The 16,395-nt window shown below is 46.1% G+C and overlaps 1 protein-coding gene across 4 annotated transcripts in view; it reads right to left on the bottom strand.

Annotated features, from left to right (window-relative positions):
- VIT (vitrin) overlaps positions 1 to 16,395 on the bottom strand; it is a 1,808,828-nt gene that overhangs the window by 963,553 nt on the left and 828,880 nt on the right. For all 4 annotated transcript variants that reach the window (XM_078648825.1, XM_078648826.1, XM_078648823.1 and 1 more), the window contains one exon: positions 8,413 to 8,546. In XM_078648825.1, the coding sequence (XP_078504951.1) occupies positions 8,413 to 8,546 (134 nt within the window). The remainder of the gene's footprint in view (positions 1 to 8,412; positions 8,547 to 16,395) is intronic.

The following is a 16,395-nucleotide window of genomic DNA, read 5'->3' on the forward strand; positions in this document are numbered from 1 at the left end:
AAGGACTTCGCAAGAACCTCGTTGGCATCAAATAATGAAATTACCCGCCGCACCTGGTCTACCATTCCCTTCCCCTGGATAAAACTGCGCTGCCGGGCTGAGACAAGACGCTGCATTACATTACTTAACCAACTTGAACATTTTTGGATTAAAACTTAGCTGCGCTATTTAAAAAGGTGATTGGCCTTCAAGAACCCAGGAGTGTAGGATCTTTACCTTTCTTTAAAAAAACGATATTAGTGGAGCCCCAGGAGCCTGGCAGTGAGGCCTCTCTCTTGTCCTGGGAGGAACTCAAACTGGGTACAAAATCCACCTGTGCATCAAAGTCCCGAGAACCTCCTACAGGTGAGGTCTTGTAGAGATCCATGTAAAATGCCCTGAAAGCCTTCCTGACCTCAGAAGGGTCTGAAACTACCGTACCTTGCATGTTCCTGGTCTGCCTGACATGCCCCACGGCTTTTTGCTGTCTTGCCCTTCCTGCAAGGTGCCGACCAACGCATTTACTATATTCATAACATTCCTGGCTCTTGGCCAAAATCCTCCCAGCGGTTTTCTCTGCAGTAAAATCATTCAGGCATGCCTTGGTGATAGCTATTGAATTTAGCACATGGGACAAATCACCGCTCCTAGCCACTGTACTGATCAATTCTTTCCCCAGGAGGCTACATTTTTGATAGAGTTCTTTAATCTGTCCCTGGCCCCTCTTTTGCTTAGCTAAACTATACCTCAGAGTTTCTCCCCTTCCGTGACCTTAAAATCATACCAAACCTTTCCAGGGAAGGCACTATTCTTATTAATATTAAAATATTGCACAATCAAGCCCTTCATATAATTCGCGTATTCTAGGTCAGATAAAAGTGCCCTCTTGAACGTCCACTTTCTAACCTCCTTTCTTAATCGATCAAGAGGAAGTTCCAGAATGATGGGGTTATGATCTGACATAACTCTGGAGAAAAGTGTCGCCTGAGCTTCCTTAAGTAGAACCGGTGACACTAGAAAATAATCCAACCTAGAAAACTTGCCATGGGGAGCAGAATAATAGGTATATCCAGGCTCCTGGACTTTCAAGCTGGGCCAAACATCTAATCAACCAATATCTCTCAGGAGGTTTTAAAAAGATCTTAGAGTTCGCAGTTTGCACTCCAAGCTAGAGACACTACTATCCCCCGGAGCTCTTCTAGACCCATTTATATTTAAGACAACACAAACTACACATGGTGCCGGCCAAGAAGGTGACACCATAGCTAAAAAAAAAGGTAATAAGCAAGGGTCATCTAAAACTGGAGCATGGATTGAACACAACATAAAAGAACCATTGGCTTCTTTGCACTCCATTATAGCCCATCTGCCATACTTATCCACTGTGTTTCGCCCAGGTATAAAAGTATTCCCTTTAACTAAGATGACTACCTCCTTAGTCCTAACATCCTGGGTTGTGTGACACATTTCTTTTACCCCCAGAGAATTCAGCATGGCGCTATCACTCCGTGCTATATGGGTTTCCTGAAGACAATACACATCTGCTTTTGAAATTTGTTGATCTTCTTGGACCCTTCTCCTTTTAGATCTGTCCTTTAGCCTGCAGATATTAAGTACATTATTCTAGCCATCCAAATTGCCCCACCAAAACTAATAGAAGCAATATAATGCCAGAACAAACTCCCCCATCCGATCCTATTTTCAAACCATACCCTATCCTTCAGTGCTGCAAAAAGAACCAACAAGCCAATAATTCTTTCCTGCAATTTAAATACCAAATTTTCAACAAGTTCCCCCAATCTTCCCATCAACCCCCCTCCCCAGTCAAACTCCCGCCATTGAAAGCAGCCAGACCTACTAGGTCTGTGTGATAGAGACAGCAAGAAACACTGCAAGCTCCTACCCCTAGATACTCCTCCACCCCCACACATCGATGTGATAGAAAAGAAAAATACCTGCAAAAATAATGTGAGAGAACAACCCCATACGCAAACACCATCATTATACAAAAAAAGGGCATGCCTTACTAAAGTGAAACCCACCTATATTAAACCTAGCTCATAATTTCTAAGTAATACACCCAAAATCTATATATTTCTTCTTTCTGCCAAAGCCTGTTTGAGATAGTCGCTTGCCTGTATGTCAGAGGAGAAGAATTTTACAGTCCCTCTGACTATTGTTTTCAACCTGGCTGGTGCCAACAGAAACGCCCAAATTCCATCATCTTTATGAGGCTTGATAACCTGCCACAAACGCCTTCGGCACTCCACTGTTATATGGCAGAAGTCAGGGAGCACAAAAAAGGAAGACTCTTTATATTTCCTTCTAGCCTCTGGGCGAGCCTTCTCAAAAAGAGATTGATGCAGCAGGAAATTACCAAAAAAGACTAAGATAGCCCTCTGCTGCCTTTGATCTCTGCTGGGCTTCATTGCTTTGTGGTGAGTAAAAGGAAACCGGTGGACTCTCTGAACCTCACGTGCCCAGTCCCAGCCTGTGAGTTTGGGAATATCTTTCCTTAGATGGTCCAGGATAAAATATTGAATGTCATCCCTTTCTAGGCCTTCCTTGATCCCAAGAAAACGGCGATGATTCCTTCTCTGGTGGTTTTCCAGGTCTTCCACTTTACACATGACATCAGTCAGTTGGGTATTGCAGGCCTTAAATAAACAATTAAACTCAAAAGGACGCCCAACATTCTCTGAAAACAAATTTTGCCAATATTTGGAATCTTTTCAATAACCAGTCCATAAGCAGAAAATTGTTATTCCAAAATAAATGTTCTTCTTCTTTTATTCAACAAAATCACAGTTCTTTTCAACAAGTTCTTGTTCAACAAGTCCTTTTCTTCTTTTACATTAAAGGTCACAGTTCATTTCCACATATATTTTAGACCAGCACATTCACAAATTCAAATCAGCCGACGCATTTCGTCCTATGCGGACATCATCAGGGCTCCAGTATTTGATTTCTAATACTGTGTTCTTAATCCACTTTAACATTACTTTCAGTATTCCTATGATGCCAATAGGTTCATTCTAAGTTTGGTGTACAGACATCTGTAGACCTTCATTTTTATGTTCTCTACTTTCGAAATTAAAAACCTGTGTTCTTTTCCTAGGGCCCCCTAGATCATCTCTCTGGGGGTCCTGACCACCTCCCTCTGTTTGCTAGTCCCAACTCTTGAAGAAAACCTGGATACACACGACAGAGAGCCTCCGTCAGCGGCCCTTCAGCTACCACCTCAATAGTTTCAAATTGTGCTGGGGCCAACCCAGACTGCTCATCAGATACAAAGGACGCACTTTGGTCTGACTTATCGAAATCCAGCTTCTTAGGAGTTTCTTGGGTGATTTGGCAACCCCTCCATCCTTGATCTTAAAGTAGTCAGTGATAGCTGGCTGAGGTGATGCAAGAGGTGGGATATGATTGTCTTTACTGGGGGCCAAGACCCCCCTCTTCAGATGTCTTCGTACCCCCCAGTTTTGTAGCCCCAGCTTGCATGCGGTCTGGTAAATTCCTACTCCTCCCTGACCCCATGCTTTCCAACCGATTGATAGCAGTGCAGGACTCCTTTGGCTTACCTGCATTCTTTTTTTTTATAACATTTTATTGTGAAAGAAAAACAAAAAAAGGCACAAACATACACAGTTGAACGCCTACAACCCTGGGGCCTGCATGCTCAGCAGCAAAGTGAACTGTACACAACTATAGGGCCAACAACTCAAGGCGGGCAGGCAGCATCACAATTCCAGCATGCATCTTATGCTTCATTTGCTTCATAACTGTTAGCACCCAGAGGCATACACCCCAAATGACAGCCATTTATACTTTAGACAGGGGTCAGAACATACACATAAAAACCCAGTAATTGTGATAACGGATTACGACCAAACTACACCATGTCCCTGCTTACTCTGACTCTTTTCTCCTCTAAGCTCCTTGACTAATCAACTGTGTATACCATTAAAAAAAATGTTTGTTTTGTTTGGCATCCCTCCGACTACACATTGATTAGGGCCTCTTGACTAACAAACTGCTAAATGTAGTTTGGAGAACCAAGGCGGGCCTTGCCCTCCCCAGTTTCTGCCATCTCCACCTCTCCAGCATGTAAGTCGTGTATAACCCCCAAAAATTCTTAGGTCTACTCCGCGGAGGGAGCAAGTCACTGTAATTCTCCGATTGTGTGCAGTAGTATAGCATATCATGTGACCATTGCTGAATTGTTGGAACGGGGCCTCTCATCCAACATAATGCTACCCTACGTTTCGCGATCAGTAGACCCAAATCTATAAGCCTACGTAGTGCTTTAGGCAGTTTTTTGGAATATCCCAAGAGCACCATTGCTGAGTCAGGCTCCAGCTCGGTCTCCACCACTCTGCTCAATTCTTGGAATATGGCCTCCCAGTAAGAGAATATTCCTGGGCATTGCCACGATAAAGGCATAAAGTCTGCTGCTGGGGAATGATACCTGTTGCAGCTCGCTTCCTCCAGCAACCCGTACCTGCATAGCCTCTCCAGAGTGTAGTATACTCTGTTGATGTACTTAAAGTGAATGAGTCTATGTCGGCCATGCAGTGAGATTCGTCTAGTGTTTGCGCAGCAGTAGTTCCACATAGAGTCGTCAATTGTTAGCTGTAGATCCCTCTGCCAGGCAAGTCTGGCCGCAGTGTATCGGTTCGCCCTGTGAGACATAGCTATTTTGTATATGTTGGTGACCATTTTACGGGGGGATTACGTTTCGATGACATAGGACAGTTCCATAACCTCAGGGGGTTCGCTTAGGTCCTCCCCCAATAGCTCTTGCATCGCCCGCGCACTCTATAGACCTGAAAGCGTTGGAGCATGATGCCTTCGCCTGCCGCTACCTCCGCTTGTTTCCAATTCTTACCAACTCCATCCAGAAACAGGTCTCCACTCGTAGCTATATTCAAAGTGTGTAGCTCAATTTCTCCACTCTCTCAGAGACCCCGCAGCGTTCAGGGGTAATGTCTGGTGAACTCACTCCAATTAGCTCACCGCCTCACCGTCACAGCACCTCTCATTGCCCACAGGGGATGGTGCTTTCCCAGCCTTACAACACCAAAATGGCGGTTCCTTATACACGGTGTTTCAAAGCGACTCACGCATCCAGTCAGAAAAAATACCGCTATAGGCAGCCTCTCATGCAGTTTGCTGTGTACAGCTCCGCAACCTCCGCAGAGTCGGCGCGCCCCACAACGACGTCACCCGAACCAGTCTTTCGCGTGGCCTGTGGTGTTTGCCGAGTCCGGACACCACGGCCGTGCCTCCTCCGTCGCCTCAGCACAATTCTCGTTCTTCCGCAGGGGTGTTCGCTTCTGCGCAGCACTTGGGTCCCGGAGACCGCAACAATCGATGATCCCCACTGGTAGTAAGGCCGTCCCCAGTTACCGCAGGACTGCGGTTGATCTAGCCGAACGTCGCTCGGCACAGCCCCGCCCTTTTCTGCACTCGACATCGGGGACTGCTGACCTAGGGGTCGCTCCACCTCCAACAGTGATTTTTCCGGCGTGGCTGGATGTTCATCCATTTAAGCCAGGGCTGCTGCTAGCGCTCGCTTTCCGATACTTGATTCTCAGGCGGGAGGCAGATAATTAGTATGACACTGTAGGATAAATGCAGGATAAATGCATGACCACGTGGAGCAGAGGGTTCAAGAGGCCATCTTTGTCGCGAGCAAGCTCCGCCCCTCCACCTGCATTCTTTTCAATGTTAGCCAGGGGAGACTTCTGTCTCTCCCTTGGTTGTTTTGCCGTTTTTGGAGGAATAATGAACGGCTCCGTGGAAGCTGCCCCAGAGGGAAATTCTGATGCCGCCGTCCAGGCAGATCTAAAGTTTCCAGCCGCAAGTCCCACCCACTCACTCAGGATGCAGCAACACGATTAAGCTAACCTCCCGGCAAATGCCAAGAGCGCTCCAAGACGCCTCTTCCACAACACCGCGCTGGACACAACCAGCATACCGTGCCCAAAAATGCCATCAACAAGGTTTGCCTGTCCCGTCCCAAAACTCAGCTGCTCCGAAGACAGCTATGCCATCCGGCATCCACACATCGCAATCAGTTAAGCCGTCCAGTGGGAGCAGGAGCTCGGAAGCTGTGATCCTATGCGATCGCCATCTTGCTTTCGAGTAACCCGTGTATAACCTTAATGTCGAGGTATATAATTCTGCAAAATAAAAAGCCACTAATTGTCATTAGTACATTTAAACTGGTATGTCAGATACTCCAACTTTAATAACTGATTTAGGCACAAAACGTATGCCTTTACAATGTAAGATAACTCAAACATTTCGCATATATACCTATGTGTGTAATTCTTTTTTTTGATGGGGGACCTCACACCTTTAAAAAAAATAATAATAACTTTACTTTATGGTTAGGAAATACCATTAAAAACCAAAGAAATTCACTGAAAAAATAAAGTTTAAAGGGACGCAATTGTGTGTAAAATATGAACCTAACTATAACATCCCTGTAACCTTTGTTTTTTTTATGAATTTCTAAGTTGTTTTACATTCTATTTCCTAACTATAAAGGCCCTGTAACCTTTGTTTTTTTTAGTGAATATATAAACCTACTACCTACTGGCGGTTGCCAGTAAGTAATTATAGTTAGAATGTAATTTCCATAGGACTTTGCTGTCATTTGACAAATCCTCCCAAAATTTTCAAAATGAGTTTGCCGTACGTTTCAGCTGCTGTCTTCAAAATTTCAGGGTGATCCGTCAAGTGGAGCCGTAAGAAAGGCAGGGTCCCAAAACATGTTTTCCTCATGTTCATTTCCATAGGAACTTTAGACATGGCTACATCCCGTATTGCTGAATGGAATTACAGTACATTTGGCAAAAAGGTAGCTGTTGGTCCAGAAAGTGAACTTTTAACTAATTGGTGTAAATCTGTTCAGTAGTTGCGGAGTTATTTAAAGACATTTCCCGATATATATTTAGAGATATGGAGGATCAGCGACCTCTCCTGATCTCGTGTTGATATCTGATTGGCTGCCAATACGTCAAACCAGGAAGTGTTGGCAGCCATTTCAGCACCAATCTACAAACGCGCCTGCTGGAGCACTACTAGTTGGGGGATGAAGTCTCCTTGACTGCAGAGGGTCCTTGGGGGCCAACTACCCTCCTCTTACATCCAGTAAGTCCCACACAGTGGATTGCTGAGAGGTCTTTTGAGGCCATGCCCCCTTCCTCCACCACTCTGCAAACATGCCTCCTGATGCACTGCTGGTTGAAGGGATGAAGTCTTCTTGGATCCTGATGATCCCTGATTGCCAATAACCCCTCTTGTTACCTCCAGTATGTCTCACACAGCGGGATTGCTGGGAGTTGGTTGGGGGCTCCACCCCTTTCTCCAACACTCTGCAAATGCTTATCCAGGCACACAATTGGTTGGGGGAGGAAGTCCCCTTGGATGCTGAGGGTCGTTGGCGGTCAAGAACCCCTTCTGTTACCTCCAGTAAGTCCCACACATCAGAATTCCTAAGAGATGGTTGGAGGCCCTACCACTTTTCTTTACCACTGTACAAACATGACTATCAGTTGAAAAACATAGAAATTCACAGACAAAACAAAGGTTACAGGGACTTTATAGTTAGAATATAGAATTTGAAAAACATTAGAAATTCACTAAAAAACAAAGTTACAGGGACCTTATAGTTAGGCTAAGATTTCACTCGTACTGACCATGTCATGAGTGATGTAATATGTGAGGTCATAAGCAGTGCATTGCGGGGGTGTAAGTTATAGTTAGCTCAGGTAACTATAACTGCTTAATTTCACTGGTTTTCTATGAGTGAAATCTTAGCCTAACTATAATGTCCCTGTAACCTTTGTTTTTTTCAGTGAATTGATAGATAGATAGATAGATATTCAATTATTTTTTAAACCTTGATGGGGAGCAAAGAAGCACTGTCCAGCAGGTCTAGGCGCGGATTCCTCCCCTATTCTTCCTTCTTCCACCTTCTAGAGACTGGTCTTAGGCACTTGAATAATAAAGTCCTAAGTTTTATTGTTGCATTGTACCACCATGATTGATCTGACGTTATCCTTGTCTCTGCCTCTTAGTGCACAGAAAAAATGGGCGGGGAACTGACATGAAAGTGATAGCTTAAGAATATGATTCAGGATTGTTTAAAATGAGATAGCTGAACTCAGGCGTACGCTTTCTTACAGGATGGTTGAACATTTAGACAAAATACATGCATGTTGGACCGTACATGACAGGAAAATGCGTTATGCATTTTTTACCTACTGGTACTTTCTATACTTTGTGAAAATAAACTGGTGACACAAAACATACTATATTGAAATGTTTTCATACATGGGCAAATAAGGATGGCAAAATATGTATGTGTCCAACCTACAGATGGCAGAGCAAATGGTGAAATATTTTTGTACTGTGCGTTACCTGCAATGATAAAGGATTCTTTCCAGCGAGGCAAAGACAGTGACCGAATTCCATTGGAGAAGCTTCCTCTATATCCAGACTGCCCTGGAATTTTTTTAACAAGGACTTTTCCTCCAGAGTTATCAATTACACCACTTTGGGAACAATAAAAGTAAACATCATATATTAGAGCACAATGTTTATGAAATACATATGATGTGAATTCAAGGACGTCATATATCTCAAAATTCAAAAACATTTCTTGTCGGAATTTCATCAATAAAAACATACAATAAATGCATACAATAAATTGTATCACCCCTTTGCAATATTATGAATGTAAGGGACATGTCTTGTTGGGTAATAAAGCAATTTTGGATTCCTGCCCCCAATTGCATCCAGATTGTCTTTACTTGTACTGAAAATGGTTTTCCATGCACATTCTAGTAATTCATAAGATACAGAGCACATATGTATATTTATTGGGGTGGAGCAATAGATCTATTGGGATGGAAAAGTCATCTGCATTGTAATGGACATGTACCCCTGCCCTGAGTGACCAATTGTACTGATATCTGGATTCCTAATGCTGATTTTTGCAGCAAACATGGATCATGTGTGTGCACCATGACATAGTCCTGTCTCACAAATTGCAGTTTTGTGGGACTGGGATTGTCACCCAAAGCACTATGCCCATACTGTTGAGAGGCCTGGCTTCAGCAGGAGTTAAGCAGCATGAGCACGTGTGATGGCAGCATACTGTGTAGTGATCAGTAGGAGAGAACAGATCCTTTTTAACCTGTGTCATTGGAGTGAGGCCTACAGGCTCACTCAGTTAAGATTATGCTGTTGTGTGCTTAACTGACCTAAGGCCAACATCGGGTTGGTGTGTAGTGCTGCACAGCACATAGATGGTGTGTCTGCACTGGGTGTATGTATGCCTTGGAAGGGTACAATACAAGGATAATACAGTACTGAGCAGTGTGTGCATCGTGAGTGTGTGCTGGATGTGCCTATGAGTGGTAGAATACATGAAGGATACAGTGCTGTGCAATATGTGCATCTTAAATTTATTTACTGGATGAATGTGTGCCTATGAGTGGTACAGTACATGAAGGAAACAGTGCTGTGCAGTGTGTGTAGGCTGCATATATGCACTGGGTGTATGTGTGCCTGTGAGTGGTGCAATACATGGAGGGCCCTTGGTTCCATATTGGGAGTCCCAGGTCTGCATGGTGAAACATGAAGAGGTAGATGAATCCCCCACACAGATACTGCTGTGAATCTGAAATTTAACAGCATCCCACACAATCCCACCTAAGACGGGCTAAAAACATTCCACTATTCCATTATTACATGGCGCTCTAACTAATGGTAGTATTATTACATGACGCTTGAGTAGTGCTTATATCAGTCCATGACCCTCTCACTATTGTTTCCGGATAACAGTGGTGATGGATAAACCTACCTGTAATTACATTGGTCTTTTCAAGCTTGAATCATTTCAAACGGTGTCCTTTTGAATTACTATCCAGTTGTGCTACATTGTTTTACAATGTAACTCTTCTTTTCAGTGTCATTATGGATGGCGTTGACATACCGCAGCATAGTCGCATTGCGGTCAGCAATCATTTGCAGGCTTATAACGTCACCTTGGAGGGCATGGCGTTTATTTTGGTGGTGAGTGCTGAGGTGGCATACCCGTTTGAGATATTTTACTCATGGGTGACGTTTCCTGCAGTGGATGCAGCTACTCAGGTGTTTCACACTTATACTCACACAGCTGTGCCCGTGGTATATGTTCCTTATAGGACACAGGAGGTTCCGATTTTTGCATGGCAGCACCATGTTTGGTTTAATGTCGCCCTTCCCCATAGTTTAACGGAGATTAGATTAGGTCCTTTGTCCATTCCAGGCGCTTCTTGGCCTGTGTTGGCTGGATTTACCCCGCATCCCCAGGGATGATTCTTATCACCAGGTTGGTGTGGTTATCACAAGTCAGTAAGAATTTAGATTCTAGAAGATCACCCTGCAAAGATTGCAAAATGGCTGAATGTTCAGGCAGCCAGCACGATATGGTAAAAGTTGGTTGCATCAAAGCATATAATGGCTTGATACGCTGGGCATATTCGGCCGAAATTCAAAAATTCCAGCAAGGATTGCATTTTTTTCAGTGTTGTAGAAGTGCACAGTTGTGTGCATTTCTCCAAGAAGTGAGGAGCCAATCCTCAACCTTCATTGTTGAGCTCATAGCCCAGGAACAACACTGTGTACTCTGCAATGTGTGACTTTGCAAAGTTGAATTTGTAACCGAAGTCCGCAAAATTACAAATTATGCAGTCAACACGGCACAGATGCGCCCATAATTTGTCGTCTGTGAGATAAATGTCATCCACATACGAAGACGCATCTGGGTCGACTCCATCTAAAAGAGAGACTATACGGGCAGAAAACACATCTGGACTATTCTTATAGCCCTTAGCTAAACGTTTACATTTTAGCTTCGTGCCACCACTGGTAAAAGCAGTCCATTGACTACTTAAATCCGAAATGTTGTGGGCAAAAAAAAACCATTAGATATGTCAAGTGTGGTTTTAAACCTTCCACGCACAAGACCATCCACTAAGGCAGAGCCGTGGGTATTCTGTACTGCACAGGTACGGCAATGCGAGTTCAAATGCCGGTAATCCAATACCAAACGGTAAGAACCATCAGGCTTGGTCACAGTGAAAAGAGGGTTATTCATCGGAGACACAAAAGTTTCAATCACTCCTTAATATTCCAATTGCTCAAGGATTTCCGCCACGGAAGCTTTCGCTTCACGCCGCATGGGATACTGGGGTTGAGGCTTCGGTAAAGACCATACTGGAATTTCATGCTGGGGGGAGAATTTATCCCAACCACAATGAGTACGGTACAAAGCCGGCGCAAGCACTTTAGCCCACTCTTCTGCAAAATTCAGCGCATGCTCTTTCGACACTGCGCGAAACTAGGGTGGAATACCTCCTCCCCTCTCGGAGCTGCGAGAACAAAAGGCGGGGCCAGTCAGCCTCTGCTAACAAAATGTCATAATTGGTAGTCAGATTTTCCCAAAATACCCCTTTTATGCTACGTTGTATGTCACCCTCAATTAAAAGGTCAATCTAAAAAAGTCTTTCAGGGGGAGCTACTCTAGTGTCAGCTGTCTCAACAACAACGAATAAGTCAGTCGATGTCACCTCAGTAGTGGACGCAGGGCCTCTCGCACTATGGTAATCTCCGCGGCACTGTCCAACAGCGTCAGTGCCCACATCAAATTCCGAAGCTGCGTTCTCACTATCTGTGGCATATCTCGCTGTTAAAGCTGCAACTTTCTTTTTCTGAAACTGGGGTCTTTTCTGTGTAGAATTGTCATGCTTGCCTTTTCCATCTTTTGGGCAGGGTTGGTCGCAACTCTGCTGGCCCCCCCGTCCTCTTCCGCCGCTTCCACCACCAGACGATGAGGCCGATGTGTCCTGTAAAGAACGAGGAGAGCGTTGATCAGGAACCTGAAAACGATCAGGCGATTTAATCGTCACGCGGTCGCGCGGTCGCGCAAGTCATAAGTGTGTTCAGTAGACGCAAGCCCTGGTGGCGCAGGACGAGACTCTTGTTTCTGTTGTGGTTTACCCTGTCTTTTGTTCTTACTACAATTTTGTTTTAGAGATTTGGGTTGCTCGTCTTTATCAGACTTCGCACCCGGAGTCTGTTTTTTCTCTTTTGCAGAAAAAGGCTTGACACCTAAACTATTACGGCCTATTGTCTTATAAGCCGCCGTGATAATTATCGGTAACTGACGGGGTTTATTGACATCGGGGACATCGCGCAAAGCATTAGACACTTGGAAGTTTACCACATCTCCCTTTATATTAGAAAGGACAAGATCGGAAACTACGTCAAATGTGCCAACGAGGTTCATTCCCAATTCAACCGCAGCCTCAGGTCCGTGTTCATCCTGAACATGTTTAATGACCGAGGGAAGGACAGCCATTGACGGAGTGCCAAAGCACCTCATGTACACTGCCGCAAAGATTCTACCCCATGACTCGCAGTCACCGGCTTCTGGTACCAAGTCCTTGGGCAAACTAAGTGTAAGAATTTTGTGTTTGCGGCTACTCAGGTGTTTGAGAGACAGTCTTGCAAAGAAGCACTTGCCCTCCACAACTGATGCTGCGTTGCGGATCCCGGTAGTTGGCTGGCTACCCATAGTTGGAGAACTTGTTCGAGAGAAGATCAAGAACAAGAAAGAGTTTGGTCCCTCATATCGAGCTCCTGTTCCTGCACTTGGCTTGCAGGTCACAAGAACAGTCGTTTTACCTCCACTTCCGGGTCGTAAAGAAAAAAGGTACATCTCCATTGACAATGTTAAACTACACAGAGTGGCCGATTCTTCTTAGCATGACACCTGCGGTCTCCTGTCCAGCGTTGCAGAGAAATTCTGTTTTGGCTTCGGCTCCTAACGAACAAGTTACTTACCTTCGGTAACGCTTTTTCTGGTAGATACTATATCTGCCTGTGGATTCCTCACCGACCCCATATCAGGCCCACGCCGGCGTGATGACGTCAGTTCCGCCCTTTTTTCCGTGCCTTCGAGGCACACGGACGGACCAACGACAGCAAATATGCAAATATACAATGTACACAGTACACATAGAACTAAATCAATAGTATAAACATATATACAGAAAGACCAGGTATAGCAGAGTGGACAACGGGGAGGCGGGTGGGTCAGTGAGGAATCCACAGGCAGATATAGTATCTACCAGAAAAAGCGTTACCGAAGGTAAGTAACTTGTTCTTCTGATAGATACATCTGCCGTGTGGATTCCTCACCTTGTGAATAGATTCCCACAGCAGTCCCCACTCCCGGAGGAGGGTGCCCACTCTGCTACACCAGGAAGTCTTGGAGGACAGAGCGCGCGAAGTGGCCATCCCTCCTCACCTCGGTATCCAAGCAGTAATGCTTCGCGAAAGTGTGGAGGGAGGCCCAAGTCGCGGCCTTGCAAATATCCTCAACAGGTACACCCCTAGACAAAGCAGATGTTGCAGACTTTTCTCTAGTAGAATGTGCTCTAATACCCTCAGGAGGGTCCTTACCAGCAAGAGAGTAGCAGATCTTGATGCACAGGATTATCCACCTGGAAAGTGTGCGCTTGTGCACCGCTCTGCCCTTCTTGCAGCCAGCAAAACCAACAAACAGCTGGTCATCCATCCGGAAGTCTTTAGTCCTGTCCAGATAGAACGACACCGCCCTCTTAGGGTCCAGACGGTGCAGTCTCTCTTCCTCCTTAGACGGGTGAGGGAGAGGATAGAAGGTAGGAAGGGTAATGGACTGCCCAAGATGGAAAGGAGTCACCACCTTAGGCAGAAAAGCAGCCCTGGTCCTGAGAACCATCCTTTCAGCATGAATGGTCAGGAATGGGGGTTTGGAACTTAGAGCTTGAAGCTCACTTACCCTCCTTGCCGAGGTGATTGCAACGAGGAAGATCGTTTTAAAAGAGAGAAGCCTCAATGGACACTTATGCAAGGGCTCGAAGGGAGAACCCATTAAGAAGGTCAGCACAAGATTCAAATCCCAATGAGGAACAACAAAAGGAGTAGGAGGGAACATATTTATGAGACCCCTCAAGAATCTCAAAACCACCGGAGATTTAAAGAGAGATGGCTGATCCGGCAAACATAGAAATGCCGATAAGGCAGAAAGATACCCCTTGACCGTGGCCACAGCCAAACCTTGCTGCGCCAGATAAAGGGCAAATTGTAAAATATTAGACAAATGAGCCTTCAAAGGGTCAACATCTCTCTCCCTGCACCAAGAAACAAATTTTGACCACCTATAGGAGTAAATGGACTTAGTGGTGTCACGCCTGGCAGAAAGAATGACATCCACCACCTCGTGAGGGAGAGAAAAAGAACTCAAGTTGCCCCGTTCAATCTCCAGGCATGAAGGTGTAATGTCTGGAGGTGGGGGTGTAAAACCTGCCCCTCCATCTGAGAGAGGAGTTCTGCCCTGTGAGGGAGACGGAGCGGCGGGTGAGAGGAGAGGCGGAGAAGGTCTGAGTACCACACCCTTCTTGACCAATCCGGGGCGACCAATATGACTTGGGCCCGGTCTTGACGAATCTTCCTCAGAACCCGAGGAATCAAAGGTATGGGAGGAAACGCGTAAAGGAGTTGATCTCCCCAACTCAGCTGAAACGCGTCCCCCAATGCTCCTTGCATCGGATACTGGAGACTGCAGAACGAAAGGCAGTGAGCATTCTCGCGAGTGGCGAATAGATCCACCCGAGGAGTCCCCCACATCCGAAAGATGTCGTGAACAACCTCCGGGTGAAGCCTCCACTCGTGGTCGGCAGAGAACTGCCGACTGAGACTGTCTGCACGAACGTTCAGAACTCCGGCCAGATGATTTGCCACCAGACAAATCTGATGGTCCTGAACCCAGGACCAGAGACGCAGAGCCTCTCTGCAGAGACACTGCGACCCTACTCCTCCCTGCTTGTTGATGTACCACATCGCAGTCGTGTTGTCCGTTAAGACTTGAACCGAACGACCGCGAAGGGAAGGGAGGAAGGCCTTGAGTGCCAAACGTATCGCCCTCAATTCCAGAAGGTTGATGTGAAACAACCTTTCTTCCGGAGACCAAAGACCTTTGACCTCCAGGTCTCCCAGATGAGCACCCCACCCGAGAGTGGATGCATCCGAAATCACTGTGGCCACTGATGGAGGTAGCTGAAAAGGCTTTCCTTGTGACAGATTGCCTTCCACCAAGACAGATCCGCTGCAGCTTCTCCGGAGATCTTCACTGACTCCCTGAGATCTCCGTTGTGCTGATACCACTGCCTGCGGAGGCACCACTGGAGTGCCCTCATGTGCCAGCGTGCATGACTGACCAACAGAATGCAAGAAGCCATCAGACCGAGCAGACGAAGGACCTTCAGGACCGGAACAACCGGTCCATTGTAGAATAAAGGAATCATCTCCTGAATGTCGTGAATTCTTTGAGGTGGAGGGAATGCACGACATACAGAAGTGTCGAGTACCGCACCTATGAACAGGTTGCGCTGGGAGGGCACCAGGTGAGACTTGGGTACATTTATTGAAAAACCCAACCTGTGTAACAACTGAGTTGTCTCCTGCAGATGATGGAGCACCATCTCCGGCGACTCTGCTTTGATCAGCCAGTCGTCTAGATAAGGGAATACAGGAATCCCCGACCTTCTGAGATGCGCAGCCACCACTGCCATCACCTTGGTGAAGACTCGAGGCGCAGTAGTAAGCCCAAAGGGAAGAACCGCAAACTGGTAGTGTTGCGATCCCACCGTAAAACGGAGATACTTCCTGTGCGACTTCAGGATTGGGATGTGAAAATACGCATCCTGCAAGTCGATCGACACCATCCAGTCTTCTTCCATCAGCGCTAGAAGAACCTGAGCAAGGGTGAGCATTTTGAACTTCTCCTGTTTGAGATAGAGGTTCAAAATCCTGAGATCCAGGATCGGCCGAAGCCTGCCATCCTTCTTGGGGATCAAGAAATACCGGGAGTAGCACCCTTGACCCCTCTCCTGCTCTGGAACCACCTCTATCGCACCCTTTCGAAACAGTGCCAGGACTTCCTCCTGCAGGAGAAGCAGGTGGTCCTCCGAACAATAACCTTGGCAAGGAGGGTAATTGGGAGGGAATTCCTGAAAAGGAAGTGCATACCCATTCTCTACGAGATTGAGAACCCAAAGATCTGATGTAACCGATTCCCAATCTCGTAGAAAATGAGTAAGCCAACCCCCTACTGGCCCTACATGATCCAGAATGGTGGATCTAGGGCTGCTTTGCTGATGCGGGTGGGGGTTGGGCATTATTGGAGGAAGTGGAGGAAGAGGAGACTTGACGTCCACGTCCACGACCCCTCTGTTTACCTCTATAGGATCTATATAGAGGGTTTTGCTGCTGTTGCTGTTGTTGTTGTTGGCCCTGCTTGAAGGGACGAAA

This window comes from Lissotriton helveticus, chromosome 6, assembly GCF_964261635.1.
Source record: "Lissotriton helveticus chromosome 6, aLisHel1.1, whole genome shotgun sequence".
NCBI classification, from domain to species: domain Eukaryota; kingdom Metazoa; phylum Chordata; class Amphibia; order Caudata; family Salamandridae; genus Lissotriton; species Lissotriton helveticus.